A 25,732-nucleotide genomic window follows, 5' to 3' on the forward strand; every position below is an offset into this window, starting at 1 on the left:
AATAAATTACAGCATGACAAGCTTTGTTTTTTTATTATTATTGCAAATTACAAACTATCGACCACTGTTTAACAAATTGCAGCTTCCTGTTTAAAAAAATCTGTACCAAGAAATATGAATTATCATAACACATGCATCATAATAAATGCTACAACTTGAGTTTGCTGGCTGAGACTTCTGTGTTTCTTATTCTTGGAGCCCGGGTCCTTGGCTCCTTTGATCTGGCTCTTCACTTGGTCTTGTAGTTGGGAGAAGAAGGCGGAGGAGGAGCGGAGAGCTTTATCCTTCCCCTCATCCTTGAACAGAGAACAAATTAAAAAATATATATTTTTAAGAAACTATTTGCAACTGTGACAGACAGCTGAATCCTAGCTATTGAAATAAATACAAATGAAAATGTGTGGAGAACACAATGGCCTTATCAGTCTATATTGATCACAAAGAAATATAATGGAGGTGCTTGCATTTGAAAGACAAGGTTAACTAAATATAAAAATGAGACATGAAGAGAACAAGAAAACACTGACCTTTAATAATGTTGCTTTGACTCCCTTTGTGAGTTTGAGGTTTTCTGCCACCTCTGCCTTTGATTGTTTCTTATTCTCTCCAGTTCTGTCCTTCAGTTTCCGTCTCTTCTCCTTCATCTTGATGCTCTTCACCTTCTTCTTCTTGCGTCTCTCTCGTTTCTTGTCTGTGGAGGTCTTTTCAGAGTCAACCAGCACGTCGCTAGCCTTGTTCTTCTCCTAAGATCAGAAAGGAAATAGTGTTACCCTGTCCTCAGAAGAATCTACTAAAAGGCTAATATGGTAGACAACACAGAAGTACATTGGTTGACTTCAACACTTGAATGCTTTTGTACGCGTCAGTGTACTCTACTAGAATATGATTTCTCATAACATGAAACATATTGGAAAGGGATGCATGACTAACCTTGACTTCCTCTGTAGCCAATAGAGTGGCATTACTAGCACAACTTCCTCCATAGCAATAGAAGGCAAATTGGAGACAACTTTCACTTCAGGAACAGGCTGCAGAACACAAAGAAAAGGTCAAACATATCAATATGGTGTAAAAAGCGTTTCCATTTGTACAAAATCCTTCATTATAAACTGGGTTGTTCAAACCCTGATTGTCTGAAAGCTCTAGTATAGCACTGTATACCACAGGTATGAAAAAACATGTGTTTTCTAGGCACTCCACGTTGCGTCGTGCTCAACAGCCCTTAGCCATGGTATATTGGCAATATACCACACCCCCTCGCGCCTTATTGCTTAAATATACCATATTTAAAAGACAAGCATAAATTATGGTTGTCATGCAAATGCTACAGTGTTTAATTTATTAGAATCCCCATTAGCTACTCTACATGCAGCAGCTACTCTTCCTGAGGTCCACATAAAACGTACAAATACATGACAAAGTACAGAACAGTAATAGACAAGAACATAAGACATTACTTCTCTCTTTTTTTAAAGTTACATATAGGAAAGACACAGAGACAACAAAAATACTACTTATACACTATTCATATATACGGTACAGTTCAATTAGATCTTTAGAAAGAGGAGCAGTGCTGTGATACAAGATGATGTTTTAAAGCTAAACTTTGCCTGTGTAACCTCTGGTGGCAGAGCGTTCCACAATGACATAGCTCTATACATAACTGAGTGACACAATAAATCTGTTTTTGGTTTGGGTACCATGAAGAAACCCAGTGGAGTGTCATGCATGTCTGTTTGAAGTGTATGCAAATAGATTATACAAAAGGTTAGGCATTGTCAACACACAACTGTTTCTTAAAAAGACTAGAAGAGAAGTAGTCCATTTCTCCTCAACCGTTAACCATGAAAGACTATCATAGTGCTGATGTTAGTTCTGTGTGTGCAGTTAAGGGTAAGGCGTGCTGCTTTGTTTTGAGCCAGCTGCAGCTTTGCAGTATCCAGGGCACATGGAAACATTGACAGGAAAACTCACCAGTTTGGGTGTGAAGTGGAAGTTAGAGAGAGCGTCAAGTTTAAGGAATAGAGAATCCACAAGCTTTTGAATTTCTACATGGGCTGGGTTTTCTTCGTCCTCTGTCTTCTGCTGAAATACAAGGGAAATAGATAGAAATAATGTAAATAATTCATTCAACAAAGAAAAAATATATGAATTGCAATATAGAGAAAAGCCAAGTATGTTCACACTAAAATATAATGGAATAACTACCTGATTCTGCTTGAGGTACTCTTGCTCATAAACCTCTGCAAGGCTCAGCTTGCTCTTCTCATGGTCCAGTCAGCCTCTTCTTGTACTCAAATACCTCTTCCGTAGGCTTCTCCTTGCGCACCACATGATCCCATACCTTGGATAAAAAATACAAGTCAGAAAATAAAATTGCCTTTGAAATGTCCCAATGTGGTTACATCGGAACGAAATAGACCTATACTTGTTCGACCCATTTACTCACAATGAAACGATGATGACATATTCAGCTGGATTCAACTGAAAATAGTTGTTCAGTTTGTTGTCAAGATTGAGTTGTCTCTAGAGACGGGTTAGCTGACAACGTCACGAAAACGATGCACGTGATTAAATGGTGCAGACGTTGGTGTGTTGTTGTGATTCTGAATGGCCAGATACAGTAGTTATCAACAATGACAAGAAGCTGCCATGTGGGGAATCATAGGTGACTCTTTTCAGCTAGTTTCATCTTGTTCTCGATACTATGTCTTGTTTTGAGGTGTTTTGACTGATGTCTAAGCTAAAATGGCTCAAATTCACTAGCTAGCTAACCAACAACTATAACGATGTACTTGAAAGACAATTCTCATTGTGAAAATGTATGTTTTCAATAAACATTGGCGACTAAATATAGTTTACATCTAAGCCAACCCAGTCTGTTTTTCCCCATAGTTGAGCATGCGTAGTTTTTGTTGCTCAACAACCAACCCGCCTGACACTGACCTGGTCTTTAATCCTCTGCTTGATGATGTCTTCCAGCTGCAAAGTGGTTTCCTCTGTTACAGCAGGGGCTGAGAGAAAACAGAGCAAATGTTACCTGACTGAACAAGCACCCTCTCCGACACACAAACTTGCAGTAAGTAAAATACTAAACCATTTCTAACGGGACTGAAAGCTAAACTAAAACAGACTGACAAGCATGTGGTACGTACCCATCCTGGAGGCCGAGTCAAATGCCACATCCACCTCAAGAAGGCTGTTCTCTGGACGAGTCTGAGCAGACACATCTCCTGTTAGTTGCCATGGCTTTTCTCCCATGGCAGCCTTTTCCAAATCCTGGATCTTTTCAGCCATCTGTGTAAGGTAAGAATTTACAATTTCATTAGTCTGCTACATAAAGTTATATATACTGCAGATGAAAAAAATAGTAAATGAAATGACACCCAACCTAATTTAGATATTCTAAAACAGCCCTCGAGGAAAAGCTTGCCTTGTCTTGTCGTTTCTCAAAGGATAATTTGGATTCAGATTTTGTTGCATTTTGAGACTTTCCTCCAAAGATGTCCGCCATGTCTTCTCCCTCACTGTCATCACTTTCTGCAGGTAGGTTAAAGGTCACCCGTCATCCTCAACGAAGTCCCTAAAACAGCAAAGGAACAAACAACTCTTATCTTAAGTACAAAATAAATATCCCTGCCCTATATTCCCTATTAATGCAATTCCAACCATGACATTCACATGATTCCTGCATCAGCCACTTACTAATTTTCTTCTTCATCATCATCTTCTTGCAGTCCATCCATACTGTTGTCCTCATCCTCTGCATCTGATTGGTCAGCTGTTTGCGCAGGATCATCATCCACAGCATCAAAGAAGTCTTGGTACTTCAGATTCCTGTAACTTTTCAGCTACAGAAAGAACATAGTACATTAATAGGAATTCAGTGTGTTTGTCTACAATAATGACCAGAAACACCACCAAACACAAGTAGCTGAATAGTAGTTAGGTCTGGCAGAGAGAAAAACTATATGATACATACTGTGCTTGTTTTTTTTTGTTTTTTTTGGAAGAAACATCTTCACTGAAGAGGTCTACGCCATCATCTTCATCTCCAGAGGGCAAGTCCTGGAAGTAGTCTACATCACCGTCCCCCTCCTTCCCCTCCCTTCTGTCCATATCGTCCAGAAAGGACTCCATCTCTGAGAGCTTGAAGAACTGGTCATCAACCTCTGATGGAGGACCCAGTGGTTTGACTCTCTCCCTGCTGAGCATTTCTTCTGTTGAGCTTGTTTTTCTAATGCGTCCACATCAAAAATCTATATCAGAGTCCTCGTCTGTGTTATCCCTTCTCAAGGCATCCATAGCAGTTTTAAGCATGGGTGGTTCTTCTCCTTGCCAATCTTCATCTTCCAAATCTCCATCTCTCATCTCCTCTTCACTAAGTGAACACTATACACAAAGACAAAATACAAAAAGCAATTGTTGTTAACAGTATTCTTCAAGTAGTAGTGGTTAATTACGTTAACAGTCTTCTTCAACCAACCCTGGCCTTGAAAACCACAGGGCGTGCAGGGTTTTGTTCTATCCCAGTACCCACACTAATCAAGGGTAGCTAAATTACTAGAATCAAGTGAATCGGTGCTGCTGGGCTATCTTTAAGAATATTTGATGACGTGTTCTAGCTAACCAAACAGGGAATGCTTGCAGATGGATGCTTGCTCGAACACCATCATTAAGTTTGCAGACGACACAACAGTGGTAGGCCTGATCACCGACAACGATGAGACAGCCTATAGGAAGGAGGTCAGAGACCTGGCCGGGTGGTGCCAGAATAACAACCTATCCCTCAACCAAGACTAAGGAGATGATTGTGGACTACAGGAAAAGGAGCACCGAGCATGCCCCCATTCTCATCGACGGGGCTGTTGTGGAGCAGGTTGAGAGCTTCAAGTTCCTTGGTGTCCACATCAACAACAAACTAGAACGGTCCAAACACACCAAGACAGTCGTGAAGAGGGCATGACAAAACCTATTCCCCCTCAGGAAACTAAAAAGATTTGGCATGGGTCCTGAGATCCTCAAAAGGTTCTACAGCTGCAACATCGAGAGCATCCTGACCGGTTGCATCACTGCCTGATACGGCAATTGCTCGGCCTCCGACCGCAAGGCACTACAGAGGGTAGTGCGTACGGCCCAGTACATCACTGGGGCAAAGCTGCCTGCCATCCAGGACCTCTACACCAGGCGGTGTCAGAGGAAGGCCCTAAAAATTGTCAAAGACCCCAGCCACCCCAGTCATAGACTGTTCTCCCTACTAGCGCATGGCAAGCGGTACCGGAGTGCCACGTCTAGGACAAAAAGACTTCTCAACAGTTTTTACCCCCAAGCCATAAGACTCCTGAACAGGTAACCAAATGGTTACCCAGACTGTTTGCATTGTGTGCCCCCAACCCCTCTTTTACGCTGCTGATACTCTCTGTTTATCATATATGCATAGTCACTTTAACTATACATTAATGTACATACTACCTCAATTGGCCCGACCAACCAGAGCTCCCGCATATTGGCTAACCGGGCTATCTGCATTGTGTCCCACCACCCCCTCTTTTTATGCTACTGCAACTCTCTGTTCATCATATATGCATAGTCACTTTAACCATACCTACATGTACATACTACCTCAATAAGCCTGACTAACCGGTGTCTGTATATAGCCTTGCTATTGTTATTTTCAAATGTCTTTTTACCATTGTTTTATTTCTTTTTTTTCCCACACTATTGGTTAGAGCCTGTAAGTAAGCATTTCACTGTAAGGTCTACCTTCACCTGTCGCCAGCAGCATACCACCCTGCATACCACTGCTGGCTTGCTTCTGAAGCTAAACAGGGTTGGTCCTGGTCAGTTCCTGGATTGGAGACCAGATGCTGCTGGAGGTGGTGTTGGAGGGCAAGTAGGAGGCATAAATATCCCAATGCCCCCGGGGAATGATTGGGGACACTACCCTATGTAGGGTGCCATCTTTCGGATGGGACGTTAAATGGGTGTCCTGACTCTCTGAGGTCATTAAAGATCCCATGGCACTTATTGTAAGGGTGTTAACCCCGGTGTCCTGGCTAAATTCCCAATCTGTCCCTCAAACCATCACGGTCACCTAATAATCCCCAGTTTACAATTGGCTCATTAATTCCCCTCCTTTGTAACTATTCCCCAGGTCGTTGCTGCAAATGAGAACGTGTTCTCAGTCAATTTACCTGGTAAAATAACGGATAAAAAAATACAATAAAAAGTATTCGGCACACGTGACAAATAAACTTTGATTTGATAGATGCTAGCTAGCCTTAGCATTGTGTAACGATGGCAGCAAGTTAATGAATTGATTTAAGTTAAACATATCGAGATATTATTATAAAAATGTTGCACTTACATAAGAAAATGTTCTGGATGGGCAGTTTTTTATGCTGAGTAGCTTTAAACAGCCCTCCAACGTTGTTACCTATGTCCCCGGTAGCCATAGTTTTTGCTCACATGGGAACATGTGTATAACAAGAAAATATTCTCCCACCCGGAAACAATATCTGTTGCGCTATAAAGATCCGGATAGCAGGTCAGGTTTAGACGTAGCTAGCTGGATAGACAACATTAATATCCTAAATAACTGTATTTACAAGGGCAATGTACGGGGTTTAATTGAAAAGCAATATACGTGTACTCTATCCCATTGTCTTAACATTCAAAGCAATTCGCTATCCTACGTTGCACGAATCTTCGAAAATATGGCGGCGTCGGTGTTGAAGGTTGCACGTACGTATAGATAGCTATCTGTTGTTGTTAGCCAGCTTGCAGCTGATAAATATTGTTTCACATGTAAGAAACAGTCTCTTTAGATTTATCTCGGGCTACACAACAAAGTAAGCTAAATCCACCGTTGTTAGTGCAGAATTACTTTTAGCAAGTGTTTCCTGTTGCTAGCTACTTGACTTATCCAGGTAGCATTTTCAATCAAATAAGATTCGTACTCATCAAAAAACTGTATGGCATAGTATGGCTGAACTAAATAATTTATTTATTTAGTTACAGGTCACTCAAAGTGTGTTCGTCACACTTGTTCTCCAATGCTGAGGGCAATTTCAAACTCAACACCACTCTGCCAAGGTATTCCAGGATCTGTATGGAAACTGGGAAGGCTAAATCACATCGCTATAGCTGTGCCAGACATGGAGAAAGCCACTGCTCTTTACAGAGATGTACTGGGGGCTCAGGTCAGCGATAAAGTTCCCCTTCCTGAGCATGGAGTCTACACTGTCTTTGTGGAGCTGGGTAACACAAAGCTGGAACTGCTGCACCCACTCGGGGAGAAGAGCCCCATTGCAGGCTTCCTACAGAAGAACAAATCTGGTGGGATGCACCATATCTGCATTGAGGTGAGTCAGTCTTAGCAATGCTGCATATGCTGTTCAGCCCACATGAATGGGCTGTGTTCACTCTCTCTATCCTTGTCCCCTCATCTGTTCTCTAATGTAATCATATTGTATGTTATTTTTGTGATTTCAGGTTGATGATATCAATGCAGCGATAGTGGATCTGAAGGCTAGGAACATTAGAACCCTGTCAGCTAAACCACGGATAGGCGCTCATGGGAAACCTGTCATGTTCCTCCACCCAAAAGACTGTGATGGTGTACTTGTGGAACTGGAGCAAACTTGAATACCAACAGGTCTCATAAACTCTGTAGTTCACAATTAGCCGGTTTGAAAATTGATTTATTATTGCGCTTTTTCCACCAGTAATAATGATAGCAAAGATAAAAAATGTTACATGTATAATAGCAGGGCATTGATCTATGAAATATAATATATACACTACTGGTCAAAAGTTTTAGAACACCTACTTATTCAAGGGTTTTTCTTTATACTATTTTCTACATTGTAGAATAATAGTGAAGACATCAAAACTATGAAATAACACATGGAATCATGTAGTAACAAAAAAAGTGTTAAACAAATCAAAATATATATAAAAATAGCTGCTCTTTGCCTTGATGACAGCTTTGCACACTCTTGGCATTCTCTCAACCAGCTTCACCTGGAATGCTTTTCCAACAGTCTTGGAAGGAGTTACCACATATGCTGAGCACTTGTTGGCTGCTTTTCCTTCACTCTGCTGTCCGACTCATCCCAAACCATCTCAATTTGGTTGAGGTAGGGGGATTGTGGAGGCCAGGTCATCTGATGCAACACTCCATCACTCTCATTCTTGTTAAATTAGCCCTTATACATCCTGGAGGTGTGTTGAGTCATTGTCCTGTTGGAAAAACAAATGATACTCTCACTAAGCCCAAACCAGATGTGATGTTGTATTGTTGCAGAATGCTGCGGTAGCCATGCTGGTTAATTCTAAATAAATCACAGTGTCACCAGCAAAGCACCCCCACACTATAACACCTCCTCCTCCATGCTTTACTGTGGGAAATACACATGCGGAGATCATCCGTTCACCCACACCGTGTCTCACAAAGACATGGCGGTTGGAACCAAAAATCTCCAATTTGGACTCGAGACCAAAGGACAAATTTCCACCGGTCTAATGTCCATTGCTCAGGTTTTTTGGCCCAAGCAAGTCTCTTCTTCTTGGTGTCCTTTAGTAGTGGTTTCTTTGCAGCAATTCGACCATGAAGGCCTGATTCACACAGTCACGTGTCTGTTACTTCAACTCTGAAGCATTTCTTTGAGCTGCAATTTCTGAGGCTGGTAACTTTAATGAACTTATCCTCTGCAGCAGAGGTAACTCTGGGTCTTCCATTCCTGTGGCGGTCCTCATGAGAGCCAGTTTCATCATATCGCTAGATGGTTTTTGTGGCTGCACTTGGAACAAACGTTCAAAGTTCTTGAAATGTTCCTTATTGACTGACCTTCATGTCTTGACGTTTCTCTTTGCTTTTTTGAGCTGTTCTTGCAATAATATGGACTTGGTCATTTACCAAATAAGGCTACCTTCTGTATACCCCCCTACCTTGTCACAACACAACTGATTGGCTCAAACGCTTTAAGAAGGAAAGAAATTCCACAAATGAACTTTTATGAAGGCACACCCGTTAATTGAAATGCATTTGAGTGCATAAAATATAGTTTGATTTGTTTAACACTTTTTGTAGTTACTACATGATTCCATATGTGTTAGTTCATAGTTTTGATGTCTTCAGTATTATTCTATAATGTAGAAAATAGTCAAAAATAAAGAAAAACCCTTGAATGAGTAGGTGTTCTGAAACTTTTGACCGGTAGTGTATTGGTTTGTTTTCCTTTAAAAAGAAAAAAAGCTTTATCTGCCTTAAAACTAAGTGTATTTGCCTCTGCTGTGAATAAATTCTATGATCGACTCTAAGCACTTATGGTGAGTAAATTCACATGTATTAATTCATTTTCACATGTACATAGATAAATGTTTTTATATGAAATAACTCTTATTTTCACACGGATTTAAACAGAGTTGCTGTGGAAATATTTATTTGGAGAGAATTCAATAATCATGCACCTTTCAGCTGGCTCTCAGACGAATGCTCTCTCTCATTGTGAAGAAAAGAAAAATGGCCTTTTGATTTGCAACTTCTGGAAATCTAATTTGAACTTGCTATGCAACAGGACAAATGTCTTAATATAAAAATGTATGAACTGATAAGCATATTGAGTGTAATAAGGTTGTTTCAGTGTACTAAAAGCATTTAAGCTTAATTGCAGGAACATTTTAAGAAGCCTGTCCAGTCTTATCTTTAGTGTTGCAGCAGGCTTTTCTTATTTCCTCAGTGCCGTAGTTCTCCAGGCTGTTAGGAATTGGAGTGAAGAAATGCAAAAGGAATCTCCTCACAGTTTCCGCATGAATATCAATTCATAGCCCTCAGCGTATATTCTTAATTACATTAGTCAGGCTCTTGTTTTGGAACTACATTTCAGGCAATGTGTTTATGTCGCTGACTTTCTGCGGTGTTAAACATGTAATAGTTTAATTTGATGTGAAATACGCACATTCAGTAGCTTTGCCAATAATTTGTCACCAGTCTGGTGCCTAGAACAACTTATCTTCTGCAGCAGAGGTAACTCTGGGTCTTCCTTTCCTGTGGCGGTCTTTACAAGAGCCAACTTCATCATAGCGCTTGATGGTTTCTGCAATTGCACTTGAAGAAACTTTCAAAGTTCTTGAAATGTTCCTTATTGACTGATCTTCATGTCTTAAAGTAATGATGGACTGTCATTTCTCTTTGCTTATTTGAGCTGTTCTTGCCATAATATAGACTTGGTCTTTTACCAAATAAGGCTATTTTCTGTATACCCCCCCACCCAGGCACAACACAACTGACTGATTCAAATGCAGTAAGAAGGAAAGAAATTCCACAAATTAACTTTTAAGAATGCACACCTGTTAATTGAAATGCAATCCAGGTGACTACCTCATGAAGCTGGTTGTGAATGCCAAGAGTGTGCAAAGCAGGCTATTTGAGGAATCTGAAATATAAAATATATTTTGATTGAACACTTTTTTTGTTACTACATGATTCCAAATGTGTTATTTCATAGTTTTGATGCCTTCACTATTATTCTACAATGTAGAAAATAGTATAAAGAAAAACCCTTGAATAAGTAGGTGTTCTAAAACTTTTGACTGATGGTGTATCTTGGTTACATAAGTATTCAACCCTCTGACACAGATAACAGCTGTGAGTCCTTCTGGGTAAGGCTCCAAGAGCTTTGTTCACCTGGATTGTACAATATTTGCACATTATTCTTTAAAAGAGGATTCAAGCTCTGTCAAGATGTTTTCATGTCTTGCCATAGATTTTCAAGATGATTTTTAAGTCAACTATAACTGGGCCACTCGGGAACATTCAATGTTGTCTTGGTAAGCAACTCCAGTGTATATTTGGTCTTGTGTTTTACATTGTCCTGTTGAATGGTGAATTTGTCACCCAGTGTCTGTTGGAAAGCAGATTGAATCAGGTTTCCCTCTAGGATTTTGCCTGTGCTTAGCTCTATTCCATTTATTTTTATAAAAAAAAAACTGTAGTCCTTGTCGATGCCACCACCATGCTTGAAAATATCAAGAGTCGTACTCAGTTGTGTTAGATTTTCCCCAAACATAACGCTTTGTATTCAAGATAAAGCGTTCTTTCTTTTCTCTCTATCAATTAGGTTAATTTTGTGGAGTAACTACAATGTTGTGGTTTATCCTCAGTTTTCTCCTATCACAGACATATACGTTTGTAACTGTTTTAAAGTCACCATTGGCCACATGGTGAAATACCTCTCAGGCAACTGAGTTAGGAAGGACTCCTGTATCTTTGTAGTGACTTGGTGCATTGATACGCCATCCAATTGTGTAATTAATCACTTCACCATGCTCATCTGCCAATGGGTGCACTTCTTTGCGAAGCATTGGAAAATCTCCCTGGTCTTTGGTTGAATCTGTTTTTGAAATTCACTGCTCGACTGAGGGACCTTACAGATAATAGTATGGATGTGGTACAGAGATGAGGTAGTCATTAAAAAATCATATTAAATACTATTATTGCACACAGTGAGTCCGTGCAACTTTTTATGTGACTTGTTAAGCAAAGTTTTACTCCTGAACTTATTTAAGCATGCCATAACAAAGGGATTGAATACTTATTGACTAAAGACATCTCAGCTTTTCATTTTTAATTCATTTGTAAAAATGTCTAGAAACATAATTCTACTTTGACATTGTGTGCCACTGGCCTACACACAGTACCACATAATCTCAATTTAATTTGTTTTACATTCTGGCTGTAAAACAACAAATAATGTGGAAAAAGTCAAGGGGTGTGAATACTTTCTGAAGGTTCTGTAATTAATTCATAACTTGACACTGTAGGCAAAGATTAATGGATTTTATTGCGTGATATGAAGTAGATGGTTTCCAATCTCGTCCTCTTTTTGTTGTGTAATGTCGTTTTGCTAAATATGATCACTCAATGAGCTGCCCACTGATGCGTTAGGAAGAATTACTGGCTTATACATACAATCTCTCCCCATTCAATGACTTTTCTTTAAATTAGTTTATTTTAAACAGAAATGTCACCCTGTTATGTGACTGGTAATTTTAGATTTAAACAAATATTTAACCTCATCCAATTTTACAACAATAACATTGTAGTTATTTTTGTCACTACCATAAAAGCAGTAGCGGATTTTGGTATAGGCGACATGGGCAACCTATACCCATGGTGACATTTGCACGAACGACTTTCAATCGCTCATTTTTACATCACGTCAAGGATATCATATCACCGTGTGGGACTGTGGGTCAATTAACCTTGTTGGGGTGGGCGCCCTGGGAAGGTCTCACACTCAGAAGTACGAGATGGGGCGGGGATAGGTTGACCTCAGGTCTCCACACTGGAAGCCCGAGGTAGGGGGAGCGGGGGAATCTATCAAATAGCGCACCCCTAACTTTGTACAGTATTAATGCAATGAGAAAAATTTGTCACACTACAATTCATTCATAATACTGTGAATATATAGTTTCACAGACATATTGTTGCATTTTTTTCTGGTTTGTGCAAAATTGTTAATAATATAAAACCAGTCTGCACACCACCAAGGTCAATTGATTTAGTCTCGACTCGACTCGGTTGACAGTGTTGGTGGATGGGTAATGTATTGATGCTCTAGTGCCAGAAACAAATGTGTTGATTTATTTGTCTTTGTTACTTATTTTTGATATTTATGAGTCTTATTTTTGTGTATATTTTTTATAGTTACATGGTTTTAAATGTTATGGTTATTTATTTGTGTTGTTCCAAATGTCTGAATAAAAATTACATTTAGTGCGTGGGGAGCAATACAAGCTAGAACCGCCACTGCATGAAAGTGATTTGAAAAGTGCAGAAAATATGATTCAGAGGTTTTCTTTCTCTCGTCCATGCATGATTTATGTTAGGCTAAACGCAAATCTATAGCCAATTAACTGTAACCAACAAAAAATAAATAGGATGTTTTGTATCATGGGTCGCACTGCACTCTTTTGTAAACCAATATTTTCTTCTCTCCATTATCGTTTCATTCTCGGTGACTGGGTGGGGTTCGAGTCTATCGCCTCTGGTTGCCGCCACTCCACCGTAACGACCGGAGAAACACAAGTGTTTCACAAACTCTGTTGGAAACCCAATGGGGAGAACTGCAGTGGGGTCTTTATACACGTTCCGGGGCCGCTTCAACTGGTACTTCTATTTTTCAGATTCCGGGGCTGGTCGCTTTCTCTCGATGTAATCTGATCCCGTGCAAGTGTCTTGGAAGCATCATCAGCTTTCACAATTCTGAAAGGGAGGTGATTTGAGCGACCGAAGAACAAACGTTGAATTCAGCAGGTAAGATAGTGTGGCCTTCATTTATCTACAAAGAAATGCTTGATTTATACCGGTGTGTCGAAAAGAAAGGTGTTTTTTGGTCCATTATTCCTAGAGCATCTTTTGAAGACAGCAGACAGCAACCATGGCATAGGCTCATCATCTGCAACTAGCTCATTCACCAATATGCATTTTTAACCGCCTGTTCGACACACTTTTAATGCGGGTAAATGTGTCTAATTATCCAATACACGCTAAATTCTCATTTGCTTAAATGCTGGGAATATAAATCTAATCTGAACAAATGTATTGTCAAAATTGTATCTGAAAATCATGGTGTATATGGAGAAAAACATTCTGTGGCCACATCTACTTCAGATGTTGTCATAATTGTAGCAGGCTGTGCAATAAAGTACCCTAGCCATTGATACATCTTGAAAAAAGTATTTTGTTGACTTGTGTAATTGTAAGGTGATCTATGTCCTCTCACTCACACACACCAGCTCCATACAAAAAATGGACTGCTAATGAAAACTGTCTGCTTTTGATGCTCTTGGGGTTGTTTTCCTTTGTCTGTTGTGTACCACTCAGTTCCAGAGCTAGCCATACAAGAGGACAGAGCAGACAGCATACTCACTGTAATTGTTTTTGGTGTGTTGTTCTATAGAAACTCAAGGAGACATGTCAGGGTTGGTAAACTCAGTGGAGTCAACTCATGTCCGGTCTGTCTGATGCTGCTGCATATTGAAAGAAATTTATTTGAAAGCCTACATAAAAGCAAGCCCAACTAAATCTGAAATTGGCCTTTAAATTAGACCAAACCATGCTCTGATTACATTTTGATTGTCCTTTAGTCAGGCTTGGTAGGAATTATAACTGCTTCAAGACTGTTGAATTGTGAGATGACAGCTTGATGACAGCATGTTTGGAATTTTTGCCTTAGGGGTTTGATGTCAGTCTTAGCTCAATACACATTTTAATGAAGGCCTTGATGTTTTTTTCATATACACTATATATACAAAAAATATGTGGACACCCCTTCAAATGACTGGATTCGTCTATTTCAGCCACACCTGTTGCTGACAGGTGCATACAATCGAGCACACAGCCATACAATCTCCATAGAAAAAAATTGCAGTAGAATGGCCTTACTGAAAAGCTCAGTGACTTTCAACATGGCACCATCATAGGATGCCACCTTTCCAACAAGTCAGTTTGTCAAATTTCTGACCTGCTAGAGCTGCCCCGGTCAACTGTAAGTGCTGTTATTGTGAAGTGGAAACGTCTAAGAGCAACAATGGCTCAGTCGAAGTGGTAGGCCACACAAGCTCACAGAACGGAACTGCAGAAGCGCCTAGCGCGTAAACATCTTCTGTCCTCGGTTGCAACACTCAATACAGAGTTCCAAACTGCCTCTGGAAGCAATGTCCGCACAATAACTATTAGACGGGAGCTTCATGAAATGGGTTTCTGTGGCCGAGCAGCTGCATACAAGCCTAAGATCAACGGGCAATGCCAAGCGTCGGCTGGAATGGTGTCAAGCTCGCCGCTATTGGACTCTGGAGCAGTGGAAACGTTCTCTGGAGTGATGAATCACGCTTTATCATCTGGCAGTCCGACGGACAAATCTGGGTTTGGCGGATGCCAGGAGAACACTACCTGCCCCAATGCATAGTGCCATCTGTAAAGTTTGGTGGAGAAGGAATAATGGTCTGGGGCTGTTTTTCATGGTTCGTGCTAGGCCCCTTAGTTCCAGTGCGGGGAAATCGTAACGCTACAACATACAACATTCTAGACGATTCTGTGCTTCCAAATGTGTGGCAACAGTTTGGGGAAGGCCCGTTCCTATTTCAGCATGACAATGCCCCCATGCACAAAGCGAGGTCCATACAGAAATGGTTTGTCGAGATCGGTGTGGAAGAACTTGACTGGCCTGCACAGAGCCCTGACTTCAATCCCATCAAACACCTTTGGGAGGAATTGGAATGCCGACTACGAGCCAGGACTAATCGCCCAACATCTGTGCTCAACCACACTAAAGTTCTTGTGGTTGAATGGAAGCAAGTCCCCGCAGCAATGTTCTGACATCTAGCGAAAAGCTTTCCCAGAAGAATGGAGGCTGTTATAGCAGCAAAGAGGGGACCAACTCCATATTAATGTCCCATGATTTTGGAATGAGATGTTCGACGAGCAGGTGTCCACATACCTTTGGTCATGTTGTGTATCTTGCTTTCAGGATGACTGTAAATTAGATTACAGGGAAATGATGACTGATTTTAAAGATGAATAAATACCCCAACATTTTGGGTTGTTTTACATAATACCCACTGTGCGCACACTGGTTGAATCAACGTGGTTTCCACATTTCAATGTAATTACGTTGAACTAACGTGGAATAGACATTGAATTAACGTCTGTGCCCAAATAACATTTGCGTGATAATACTTGCACACCTATTGTGACGTTACAATCACATTTGGAAATTCTACTTAGTAAATGGCCATTCTGTCCTAGAGCAGGTGTCCGGTTTTAAAATGGCCCGCTGGGGGAAGGTGTGCGGCTCTGGAGGCACCTCGGTCCCCAGCAGGTGGGCTCACTCTGTGCCCGAGACCAGCTTCACGTTCTGGCTGGCTGGCGCCTGGCGGCCCGCCTTCTCCTGACCCTCTCCCCTCTCCCAGCTGTCAGAGAGGGTGCCCCTCTGCTCATTCCTGTTTTATGTGTGCCACAGGAGCTGAAGGACAAACACTGTGTCGCAGCAGGCTGCTGGGATGCTATTCATGCAGCAGCAGGATAATTCTAAATTGGACTCTTGCGGACGAGAGAGAGCCAAGAGAGAGGTTGTACTTGGGGATCTTGTTTCCCTTCTGCTCAGGCTGATGATTATTATGACTGGGCCAAGCGCATCAGCTAAGGCTTGATCTCAGTTTTTTCAGATAAATGGCTATTACCATATTTACAGCATTATACTGTACACTTAATCAAGATAAGATAATTAGATTCGGCTGTGGTCCTGTGAATGACAGACGCAAGCTACGCCTTCATAGTAGCCTAATTCAAATGTTATGTTTGAACAGAACCGTTTTCACCTCAAAAACTACTGTCACAGACAGCTGTTTAAGATGTATGATGTGTCCTTTCATTTCTTTGCAAGCCAGTCATGTAGGCTACTGATGTCCAAGGCCAGTCAGTTGCCCCCTGGGGAGGTTGTGTCCAAGATAAGAAATAAAATGTCTAGAAGATAAGCTTCTAGACACGTCTCTCAGCCTGCAACGCTCCCAAGGAAATCAGTTTGAGAGTTGATTAATGTAGGAACTCGTTTGAGAGATGACAATTACTACCCCAGTTATTGCATGGTATTACTGCCTGGAACATTAGTGTATTTTTGTAGCAGTACAAATGGAAACCTTTATCAGTAGCTTTTCTGTTTTCAGACCATTTAAATGTCAAATGCTATCTCAAAATAAATAAATAAACTACTGCTCAGAAGTAATTTGGTTAAAACAGTCTTTGTGATCAGAATTTTAGATAGCAATCCAGGTGAACCATTTGTGATTTGTAATCTGGCTCAGAAAGTAGCAAAAAATGTTTTATATTTGACACACAGACACCTCAATCAAATTTATTTATGAAGCCCTTTTTACATCAGCTGATGTCACAGTGCTATACAGAAACCCAGCCTAAAACCCCAAAGAGCAAGCAATGCAGATGTAGAAGCACGGTGGCTAGGAAAACCTCCCTAGAAAGGCAGGAACCTAGGAAGAAACCTAGAGAGGAACCAGGCTCTGAGGGGTGGCCAGTCCTCTTCTGGCTGTGCCGGGTGGAGATTATAACAGTACATGGCCAAGCTGTTCAAACGTTCACAGATGACCAGCAGGGTCAAATAATAATAATCACAGTGGTTGTAGAGGGTGCAACAGGTCAGCACCTCAGGAGTAAATATCAGTTGGCTTTTCATAGACGAGCATTCAGAGAGAGAGATAACAGGTGCTGTAGAGGAGCGAGTGGAAAACAGCAGTTCCGGGACAAGGCAGCATGTCCGGTGAACAGGTCATTGTTCCATAGCCACAGGCAGAACAGTTGAAACGGTAGCTGCAGCACGACCCGACGGACTAGGGACAGCAAGGAGTCATCAGGACAGGTAGTCCTGAGGCATGGTCCCAGGGCTCAGGTCCTCCGGGAGAGGAGAGAGAGATAATTAGAGGGAGCATACTTAAATTCACACAGGACAAATACTCCAGATATAACAGACTGACCCTAGCCCCCGACACAACTATTGTAGCATAAATACTGGAGGCTGAGACAGGAGGGGTCGGGAGACACTGTGGACCCGTCCGACGATACCCCCGGACAGGGCCTAGCAGGCAGGATATAAACCCTCCCACTTTGCCAAAGCACAGTCCCCACACCACTAGAGGGATATCTTCAAACCACCAACTTACTACCCTGAGACAAGGCTGAGTATAGCCCACGAAAATCTCCCCCACGGCACGCACCAGAGGGGGGGGCGCCAACACGGACAGGAAGATAACGTCAGTGACTCAACCCACTCAAGTGACGCACCCCTCCTAGGGACGGCATGCAAGAGCACCAGTAAGCAAGTGACTCAGCCCCCAGTAATAGACACCTCTGTGTGAATTGTGTCTGTGAGCTGACGTTTTAAACCTGTGGTAATGTTCCTTTAGTACAGAATGTTAACCCTGCAGGAGAGCTGTCAGCCGTGTGCTATGACTGTGTTATGAGAGATGTGGCTGTGAATTTGGGACGAGGAGAGTATAGTCAGAGGCTACTCTTTGATCTCGTGGCATTGTGACAGCTTTTTACACTCTAAAACATCCCTGTATGGCCCCATGTATTTCCTTCCTTTCAGAATAGCTGAACTGTTTAGGGGGATTCCATCACATGGCCACTTTGTGTAGTTGCTTGTCCACAGTTTAAAATGTTCTTGAATTTCATGGGATTGGTGTGGGCTTTCAATTGCCAGGATGGTTGTAGTATGTCATCAGGACGTGTATGTTGGAAAGGGGATTTTCGTGTTTTCTTGAAGTCGTTGCATCACAGGGACAAGCTGTGTGATTACAATCTTTCATGTTTTTAAAAAACATTTTGCTGCATTTTGCTGGGGATCTCCGTCAACATCGAGCCCACCCTTAGTCATACCATGCTGTGTGATGGCTTCAGAATACTCTGCTCCTTCGCTATCTCAGTCTAATGCTTAAAGTGAACAGAGAAATACAACTTTGGAAAATTATTTAAAGAACTCAAAGTAGGATTATTTTTCATTTATTCAGAATTGTTCATTCAAAAACTGAAGCTTGTGGCTATATATTTGTCTTGAGGCACTGATGTTCATTAATATAAAAGCGAAGTTAAAAACAGCAAGTCATCAGGCGTTTTTTTTAAATGCTCTAGTGGTTAGTGAGTGATGATGGCAGCCACCATTATGCCCTGCTAGGAAGATTAGGTAATTAGCAGGGCCACCTGACCTACCTGCTGTGGAGGGATGAGAAGGACGCCGGTTCCGTATTTTTAGACACCGCATTTACCCTTCCTTACCCACCAGGTGTTCAGTTAGCACGGTCTAGTCTAATGAATGATGGGGCTCTTCAAGGGGAAATCATTTCTCGGTCCACATAGAGGTTTGATTGTTCAATCAAAGTCATACCAGGAAGGATGACTTAGTACCAAGTCGTGATATCTGAGACTAGAGGTCTCCCCTCCAGATCTTTTACTTTGTGTTGAGGACAGAGAGGGCCCAAGGCAGTCAAGGCTGGCTTGGTTAGTGGCATATTGATTCAACACCCTTCTCGTTGATCATTTGTAACCATCATCCTTCAAAATCCGACGCCTTCTTTAAAGTGTGCTGTTTATCTGCAGGGATGAGAAATGAGGAGCACTCTGATATTCGGCCTTTGAGGGTTTCATAGCTAGGGTGGAAAGCCGTTTGATGTGCGCTGAGCAGTTTCCTGGCAGAGGGAAAACGGAGAGAGCCAGCCCCCCCGCCTGTGAATAACTCCCACAGTGTGTGTGACTCATATCGGTCTCTTGTAGAGAGCATGTTCCTCCTCATGCTCTTGCTCCTCTGTCAATAACCGCTGTACACTGCTTGCCTGCCACAGTTATTTCCCTTCCGTCTGTTGTTGGCGTCACACTGAACGCAATCACACCCACCTGCTCTGCCCGACCCGCCCGGCCGAGTGTGAAGTATGAACGGTGCTGTGTGCTGCTGGAGGAGATTTGGTCTGTCTCGTCAGTGACCTCTAGCCCTGGTGGATGACCCAGATGAAATGGTTTTCAGCTATGAGAGATGTGGATGTCTGACAGTCCTCATATACCAGGAGGGCATTGGGTCATATAGGCTTTGCTGAGTGTGCTGATTGAATGCTGAGACATTTTATTTCAGTGTTTAAGGGCCAAGGCTACCAGGACATGACACTTTTAATCTTTAGAGCAATGAGGGTATGCCATACACTTGGAGTCACACAGTGTGGAGTGAGAATATAGACGAGCGTCTATTTTACGTAGGTTATGTATTGTACCAATTTGAAACCCTTACTAAATTATAATCTTAAAGAGTTAGTTTATTATTTCTGAAGTGCATTTCTATTTTTTATGTAAATGGCGTGTTATACAGTAGAAGGGTGTAGAAATGGTGTTATACACTAGAAATCATCACTTGTTTTTTGAGAAACTTACCCCAGCCGGGATAGACTTCCTCGTCGCTCATTGTGCAGTGTGGGGGTGTACAAAAAACACCCAAATACTGCAAGTTCTTTTAGAAATGGACACACGGTCAGTATATCGATGTAGGTCTTTAGATGTTGTACACATGACATTGTTTCCCTACTGAACCTTATCCTCGAGGCTACATTCCACTTTGTGTGACTTGAGCTGTTTCCCCTACCCAGCTGGGTCATTCTCCGTGTAGCCTGCTGCTAGAGTGGACGGGAGAGTTATTGCTTGAGTTGCAACAGGATAAAAACAAATCTATAACATGCGGGTAAAGTTCTTAATGACACAATTTCATGTGCACAACGTCTAAAGACCTGCATCACTATAAAGTGTCTTTCTAAAATAACGCTTTTGGTGCGTTCTTGTTTTTCAACGCCCCCACAATGCACAAGGAGCAACGAGGAAGTCTATTGCGACTGGGGTAAGTTTCTCAAAAACAAATTCTATATTTCTCAAAAACCCTTCTATAACATGCCATTTAGTGAACCAGTCCTTTAACTCCATTTAACATGTTAACTACAGTACATTATAGGGCTGACACAGTTACCGTATAACTGTCAGTTATCGATGAAGACTGTCATGATTTTTGACCGTTTCACAACCCTAGCACATTATATTATTTGCTGGTTTTATCGGCAAGTATATCTGTGTCATGTAGGCGGAACGAATGCTTCTGTTGAGTTATCTGAGCTTTAAGGAGCCCTGATTCAAATCTCTAGACATTATGTCAATGGCGAGCTGGTGTCTCTCAAAATCAATGAGGTGATATCTGCATGTCATTTCCAGATCCCAGGACATTAGCATTTAAATGAACTAAACCCAATTACACAGACTTTCAGAAGCTGAATGGAGCCACCTTTTGGAGAAAAAAAAAATTGGCAACAAAGAAAAACCTTGAAGCCCCTAGAGAAAGCCCCATTCACGCCTGTATAAATCATGGGTGGCACTAAAGGAAAGCTTATTAACACCCCAAGAGGGAGGCAAGGAGAATTCTCCTGTGCCTTCAAAACACCTTCAAATTGAGCAAAGCGTGGAACTAAAAGCATGCAGATCAACAATCCATATTACTCTTTCATCTCGGTTCGATTCTTTCTTTTGTAAAGTAACTGGGGGGGGCTGTAGCCTAGAGAGGCCTCATTTATCATTAGTAGTGACGGCAGCTTTGTGACAAGTGTGAGAAAAACTTTAGCTTCTGCATACATACAGTCTGAAAGTCCCTGTTATCTACATACTCTTGTTTCTCATAGTAGTTAGCATGTATGTCTGCTTCTATTTGTCCTTGGGAATTTGTAGGCCTACAGTATGTAGTATGCTAGGCTATTATATTCTATGTAGGTGGGCATAGTGAGGTTGCAGGTGTGTGTGTGTGACCTTGCTATACCTATTTCCAGTCGTCCTGTACATTGCTGCAGTGGTGGAAAAACTACCCAATTGTCATACTTGAGTAAAAGTAAAGATACCTTTTAATAGAAAAGGACTCATAAGTGAGTCACCCAGTAAAATACTACTTGAGTAAAAGTCTGAAAGTATTTGGTTTTAAATATACTTAAGTATCAAAAGTAAATGTAACAGTATGAATAATTTCAAATTTCTTTCATAAAGCAAACCAGACTGCACCATTTTTAGGCAGGTGCACACTCCAACACTCAGCCATCATTTACAAATGAAGCATTTGTGTTTAGTGAGTCCACCAGATCAGAGGTAGTAGGGTAGACCAGGGATGTTCTCTTGATAAGTGTGTGAATTGGACCATTTTCTTGTCCTGCTAAGCATTCAAAATGTATGGAAGCATTTTGTTGTCAGGGAAAATGTATGGAGTAAAAAGTACATTTTCTTTAGGAATGTAGTGAAGTAAAAGTAAAAGTTGTCACAAATATAAATAGTAGAGTAAAGTACACACACCCCAAAAAACAACTTAAGTTGTATTTTTACTTAAGTACTTTACACCGCTGGTTGTGGGTCAACAAAGCCCACCTTCGTCTTTGTGCTTCCTATGTTGTCATTATTCCTACTTTTGGCTTGACTGTATTCAGTGGACCTGCTCATTAGCCGCTGTGTTTCTGGGAGGATTGCATGACACTAACATTTAGATGGAGAGAGGGCTCCGGCTATCTGCTACAATACACTGCCACACAGCTGGATTGCTCTCTCTCTCTCTCTCTCTCTCTCTCTCTCTCTCTACAGCAGCCATTAAAACATTTACTTATTTTAAGTTTTGATATAACATTGATACGTTACACAGCAAAGAGCTAGCCTGCAATTGAATTTGATGTGTATCTAAGTAACTGCAGTAGCTCTTGTATCTTTGGCAGTTTGAGACATTTCGAATGATGGTTCATCAATGCCATGATGGATTTAATTTAGAAACACCAGCTGAGGGAGTTTGATCTATGGCATAGAGAGAGAGAGAGAGAGAGCGAGCGAGACTTGGGGCTCGTCTGAAGTCCGTACAGTCGATCTGCCCACCTGTTTGTAGCGTTTGGGCTACACACCAATATGACCCTTCCGTATAAAGGTGGGACTCTCACGGACATGTCGTTTTTTTAAACTTTAAGACGCACAAAGGCCTCGACAAGACTCGTCTGAAGGTCCCCCGGTACCAGTTTAATTATTTATTTTTTTATCTGGAAGTACAGTGCATTTGGAAAGTATTCAAACCCCTTTACTTTTTCCACAGTTACATTACAGCCTTATTCTAAAATGGATTTTAGAAATGTTTGCAAATGTAAATGTTTTATTTGACTGAAATATCATATTTACATAACTATTCCGACCCTTTACTCAGTACTTTGTTGAAGCACCTTTGGCAGCGATTACAGCCTCAAATCTTCTTGGGTATGATGCTACAAGCTTGGCACACCTGTATTTGGGGAGTTTCTCCCATTCTTCTCTGCAGATCCTCTCAAGCTGTCAGGTTGGATGGGGAGCGTCGCTGCACAGCTATTTTCATGTCCTTCCGTCTACTCCATCCTGGCTTAGACTCTTTTAAAGGATATAGATGTATATTTCATGTGAGGACACTGTGCTGCTGCCTTCAAATAGAATCCAATTTAGTTTGATATCTTTCAAAACCATCAGAGAGAAAGCTAGGGTGGGAGAGAAAGAGAGGGAGGAAGATTGAGTAAGCGAGAGGAGGGAGGAGGGGGGGGGCAAGCCTTCACAAGACAGACTGCCAGTATGGACTAAGCTCCTCAGACATCTAGCCCTTACATCCATCTGAATGTGATCTGTTATATCTGGGTAGTGATGGCATAGCTAGAAATATGTAGACATTTTGTTTGACCAAATATTTCCGAGATTTCATTTGTGCTAGGTATCATAGTACAAAACGTGATGAAACATGAATGTACATTTTTTGCTTCGTCAATAGTCCTGCTTATGAAGTGCACCTTGTTATCTGTATGCTGTTCAGCACCTTGGACAGTTCCTTTCTGGAGTCAGTTGTAAACACATTGTGTTGTATCTGATATCCTGGTGGAACAGCTGCTTTGAACTATAGTCTGGTGAAATATCATTAGGTTCCTCTCTGGGACGATGGGCAGACAGATATCCCCTGAATTGTCACACAGATGGAGTATCACTTTTTGATGGATGACAAACAGCAGACACATCAAAACCCCAGATGACATTAGGGGTCCTGATATGGGAAAGGGGGATACCTAGTCAGTTTTACATCTGAATGCATTCAACTGAAATGTGTCTTCCGCATTTAACCTAACCCCTGTGAATCGACATCCACGTCTTCGGCGCCCGGGGAACAGTGGGTTAACTGCCTTTTCTCAGATTCATTCGTTGTAATGACTAGGGTTAACACTCCTATCAGAGTATGTAATGGCAAAGGGAATGTAATGGTAGAGTAGAAACAAAGATGGATTATAACAAATATGCACAAATGTTTATTTTTATGTCAACTCTGCATCACATCAAATTTATGTATTCCATCTCTCTGTTAAGTTTTGACTGAACAAATGTTATGCATTTATTTTTCTACTGTACGTATCTGACGTGTCGCTGTGGTTGGGAATAAATTAATATCAATTGAAAAGTCTGACATGCCTCTGTCTTTCTCGCAGAAGTAATTATTTTTAACAACATTTAAAAAAATATATAGGATTCTACTTTAGTAGGGGTTTTAGGTCTGACTTAAGTTGGGGCGGCAGGGTAGCCTAGTAGTTAGAGCGTTGGACTAGTAACCGGAAGGTTGCAAGTTCAAATCCCCGAGCTGACAAGGTACAAATCTGTCGTTCTGCCCATGAACAGGCAGTTAACCCACTAGGCCGTCATTGAAAATAAGAATTTGTTCTTAACTGACTTGCCTAGTTAAAAAAATAAAAAAGTGCCTCAGCCAATGTTATTCTCTCTCCTGCTCAGAAGTCTCACTGAGAGGCAACACAGTCTCAGCTTCACTTGCGGTGCTGTAATTTATATGCTGACTCGTACTGACTCGTCATGTGTATCAGTTAGCAAACTCTGCTGACTAATAGAGGGGGAGACAGGAGGGTAGAGCTGACACAGAACTGTCTTCTGTGCTGAATGAAGTAAGATAGTTGAAATATGAGGACGACAAAGGATGAGTGTTGAACAAGAAAAGTGGCACTTCTTGACTGGGCATTCTTCGTAGTGCTCCTTAGTATCCAAATCAGAATATCAGAATAACCTTGCTTTGTTTTTGCCATGGTGAAGATGCCAGCTCATGCATTCTAATGAAGGAATTAAGAAGGCGTTTTGAAGGGAAGAGCTGGTGACTGAAATAATATTACAAGCTCTAGTGTCAGCACTTACAGCGTTGAACTTACCCGACCTGTATGTCACCCCTGGTTTAATTCTGATCACATTCGCTCGAGCAAGATGTTAATAGCCAGCCTCTAACCTCTATAATGTCTTACCTGGTGTCGCAGAGTCATACTGCCTGGCCATGTATATACCGTAGCGCCCAGGCTAAGGGGAATACATCTAGAGGTGAATGCGTACTATTTTGACCGATAACCGTGTGTTTATCATAGTTCTTGCCTCAATCCCTTTAATTTCCTTTCCCGCTGATTGCTGCCGATTATGTGTCTACAATATAGAGAAGAGTCCAATGATTGCTTTGGGATGCAAGGGCAAGGCATCTCAGGAGGTGGGAAACCTTGTAAAAAGGTTGATGGGGTGTAAAGTGGCCTTGGAAAAGATTAGCAATCCTTTTAAAATGAATCGTCTGCTGTAAGGGAGAGGTTAGAGGAGATCGATGGAATAGATTTCCTTCTGGACCTCACCTGGTGTGTGTGTGTGTGTGTGTGTGTGCATTCCTCTGGACTGCAGAGATATCTATGTTCTGAGTCAGGCCTTATGTAGAGGATAGTGTACTTTCACTTATTCATCCATTTAGAATGGAGAATATTTCTGTGCATGCATAGCAATTGAAGCCCTGTGTGTGTAATTAATGATGGCTGATTGCATATGTTCCTGTGATTTGTTTGAAGAATCTAATGGAGTGGACTAAGTGTTATGGCAGAGATCAACGAGCATAGAGGATGTGTAATGTAACATTAATGGATGTCAGCTCCTGGCATATGATTCAGCTAAGAGGAGTTATTGGCAGACAGCAGTGTGCTCCTCAATGTCTTATCTCCTAGAGGTGTCACCTACACCGCAGCCTATTGTAGGGACTTAACATTGTCTGCAGAACACTGGTAGAGGATCAACACAACCTCTCTCACCTTT

At 41.5% G+C, this 25,732-nt stretch overlaps 2 protein-coding genes and 1 pseudogene across 3 annotated transcripts in view; 2 read left to right on the forward strand and 1 right to left on the reverse strand.

Moving 5' to 3' along the window:
* Positions 1–148: 148 nt before the first annotated feature.
* LOC139412419 (U3 small nucleolar ribonucleoprotein protein MPP10-like) lies at positions 149–4,215 on the reverse strand (annotated as a pseudogene).
* Positions 4,216–6,373: 2,158 nt separating this feature from the next.
* Positions 6,374–9,545, forward strand: LOC139411400 (methylmalonyl-CoA epimerase, mitochondrial-like). The gene is made up of 3 exons (XM_071157706.1): positions 6,374–6,744; positions 7,015–7,364; positions 7,495–9,545. Exons 1-3 carry the CDS (start codon positions 6,399–6,401, stop codon positions 7,645–7,647), a joined length of 849 nt encoding a protein of 282 aa, XP_071013807.1. The 5' UTR covers positions 6,374–6,398; the 3' UTR covers positions 7,648–9,545.
* Positions 9,546–13,232: 3,687 nt separating this feature from the next.
* LOC139411401 (amyloid-beta A4 precursor protein-binding family A member 2-like) overlaps positions 13,233–25,732 on the forward strand; it is a 68,441-nt gene continuing 55,941 nt past the window's right edge. For both annotated transcript variants that reach the window (XM_071157707.1, XM_071157708.1), the window contains exon 1: positions 13,233–13,321. The gene's annotated coding sequence lies outside the window, so the exon portion shown is untranslated. The remainder of the gene's footprint in view (positions 13,322–25,732) is intronic.

Source organism: Oncorhynchus clarkii, chromosome 6, assembly GCF_045791955.1.
Source record: "Oncorhynchus clarkii lewisi isolate Uvic-CL-2024 chromosome 6, UVic_Ocla_1.0, whole genome shotgun sequence".
NCBI classification, from domain to species: Eukaryota; Metazoa; Chordata; class Actinopteri; order Salmoniformes; family Salmonidae; genus Oncorhynchus; species Oncorhynchus clarkii.

Coding starts and splice junctions, on each gene's coding strand:
- LOC139411400 (XM_071157706.1), top strand. CDS start 6,399: ATGCTGAGTAGCTTTAAACAGCCCTCCAACGTTGTTACCTATGTCCCC. Junction 6,745..7,014: donor GTCGGTGTTGAAGGTTGCAC/GTACGTATAGAT, acceptor TTATTTATTTAG/TTACAGGTCACTCAAAGTGT. Junction 7,365..7,494: donor TGCACCATATCTGCATTGAG/GTGAGTCAGTCT, acceptor TTGTGATTTCAG/GTTGATGATATCAATGCAGC.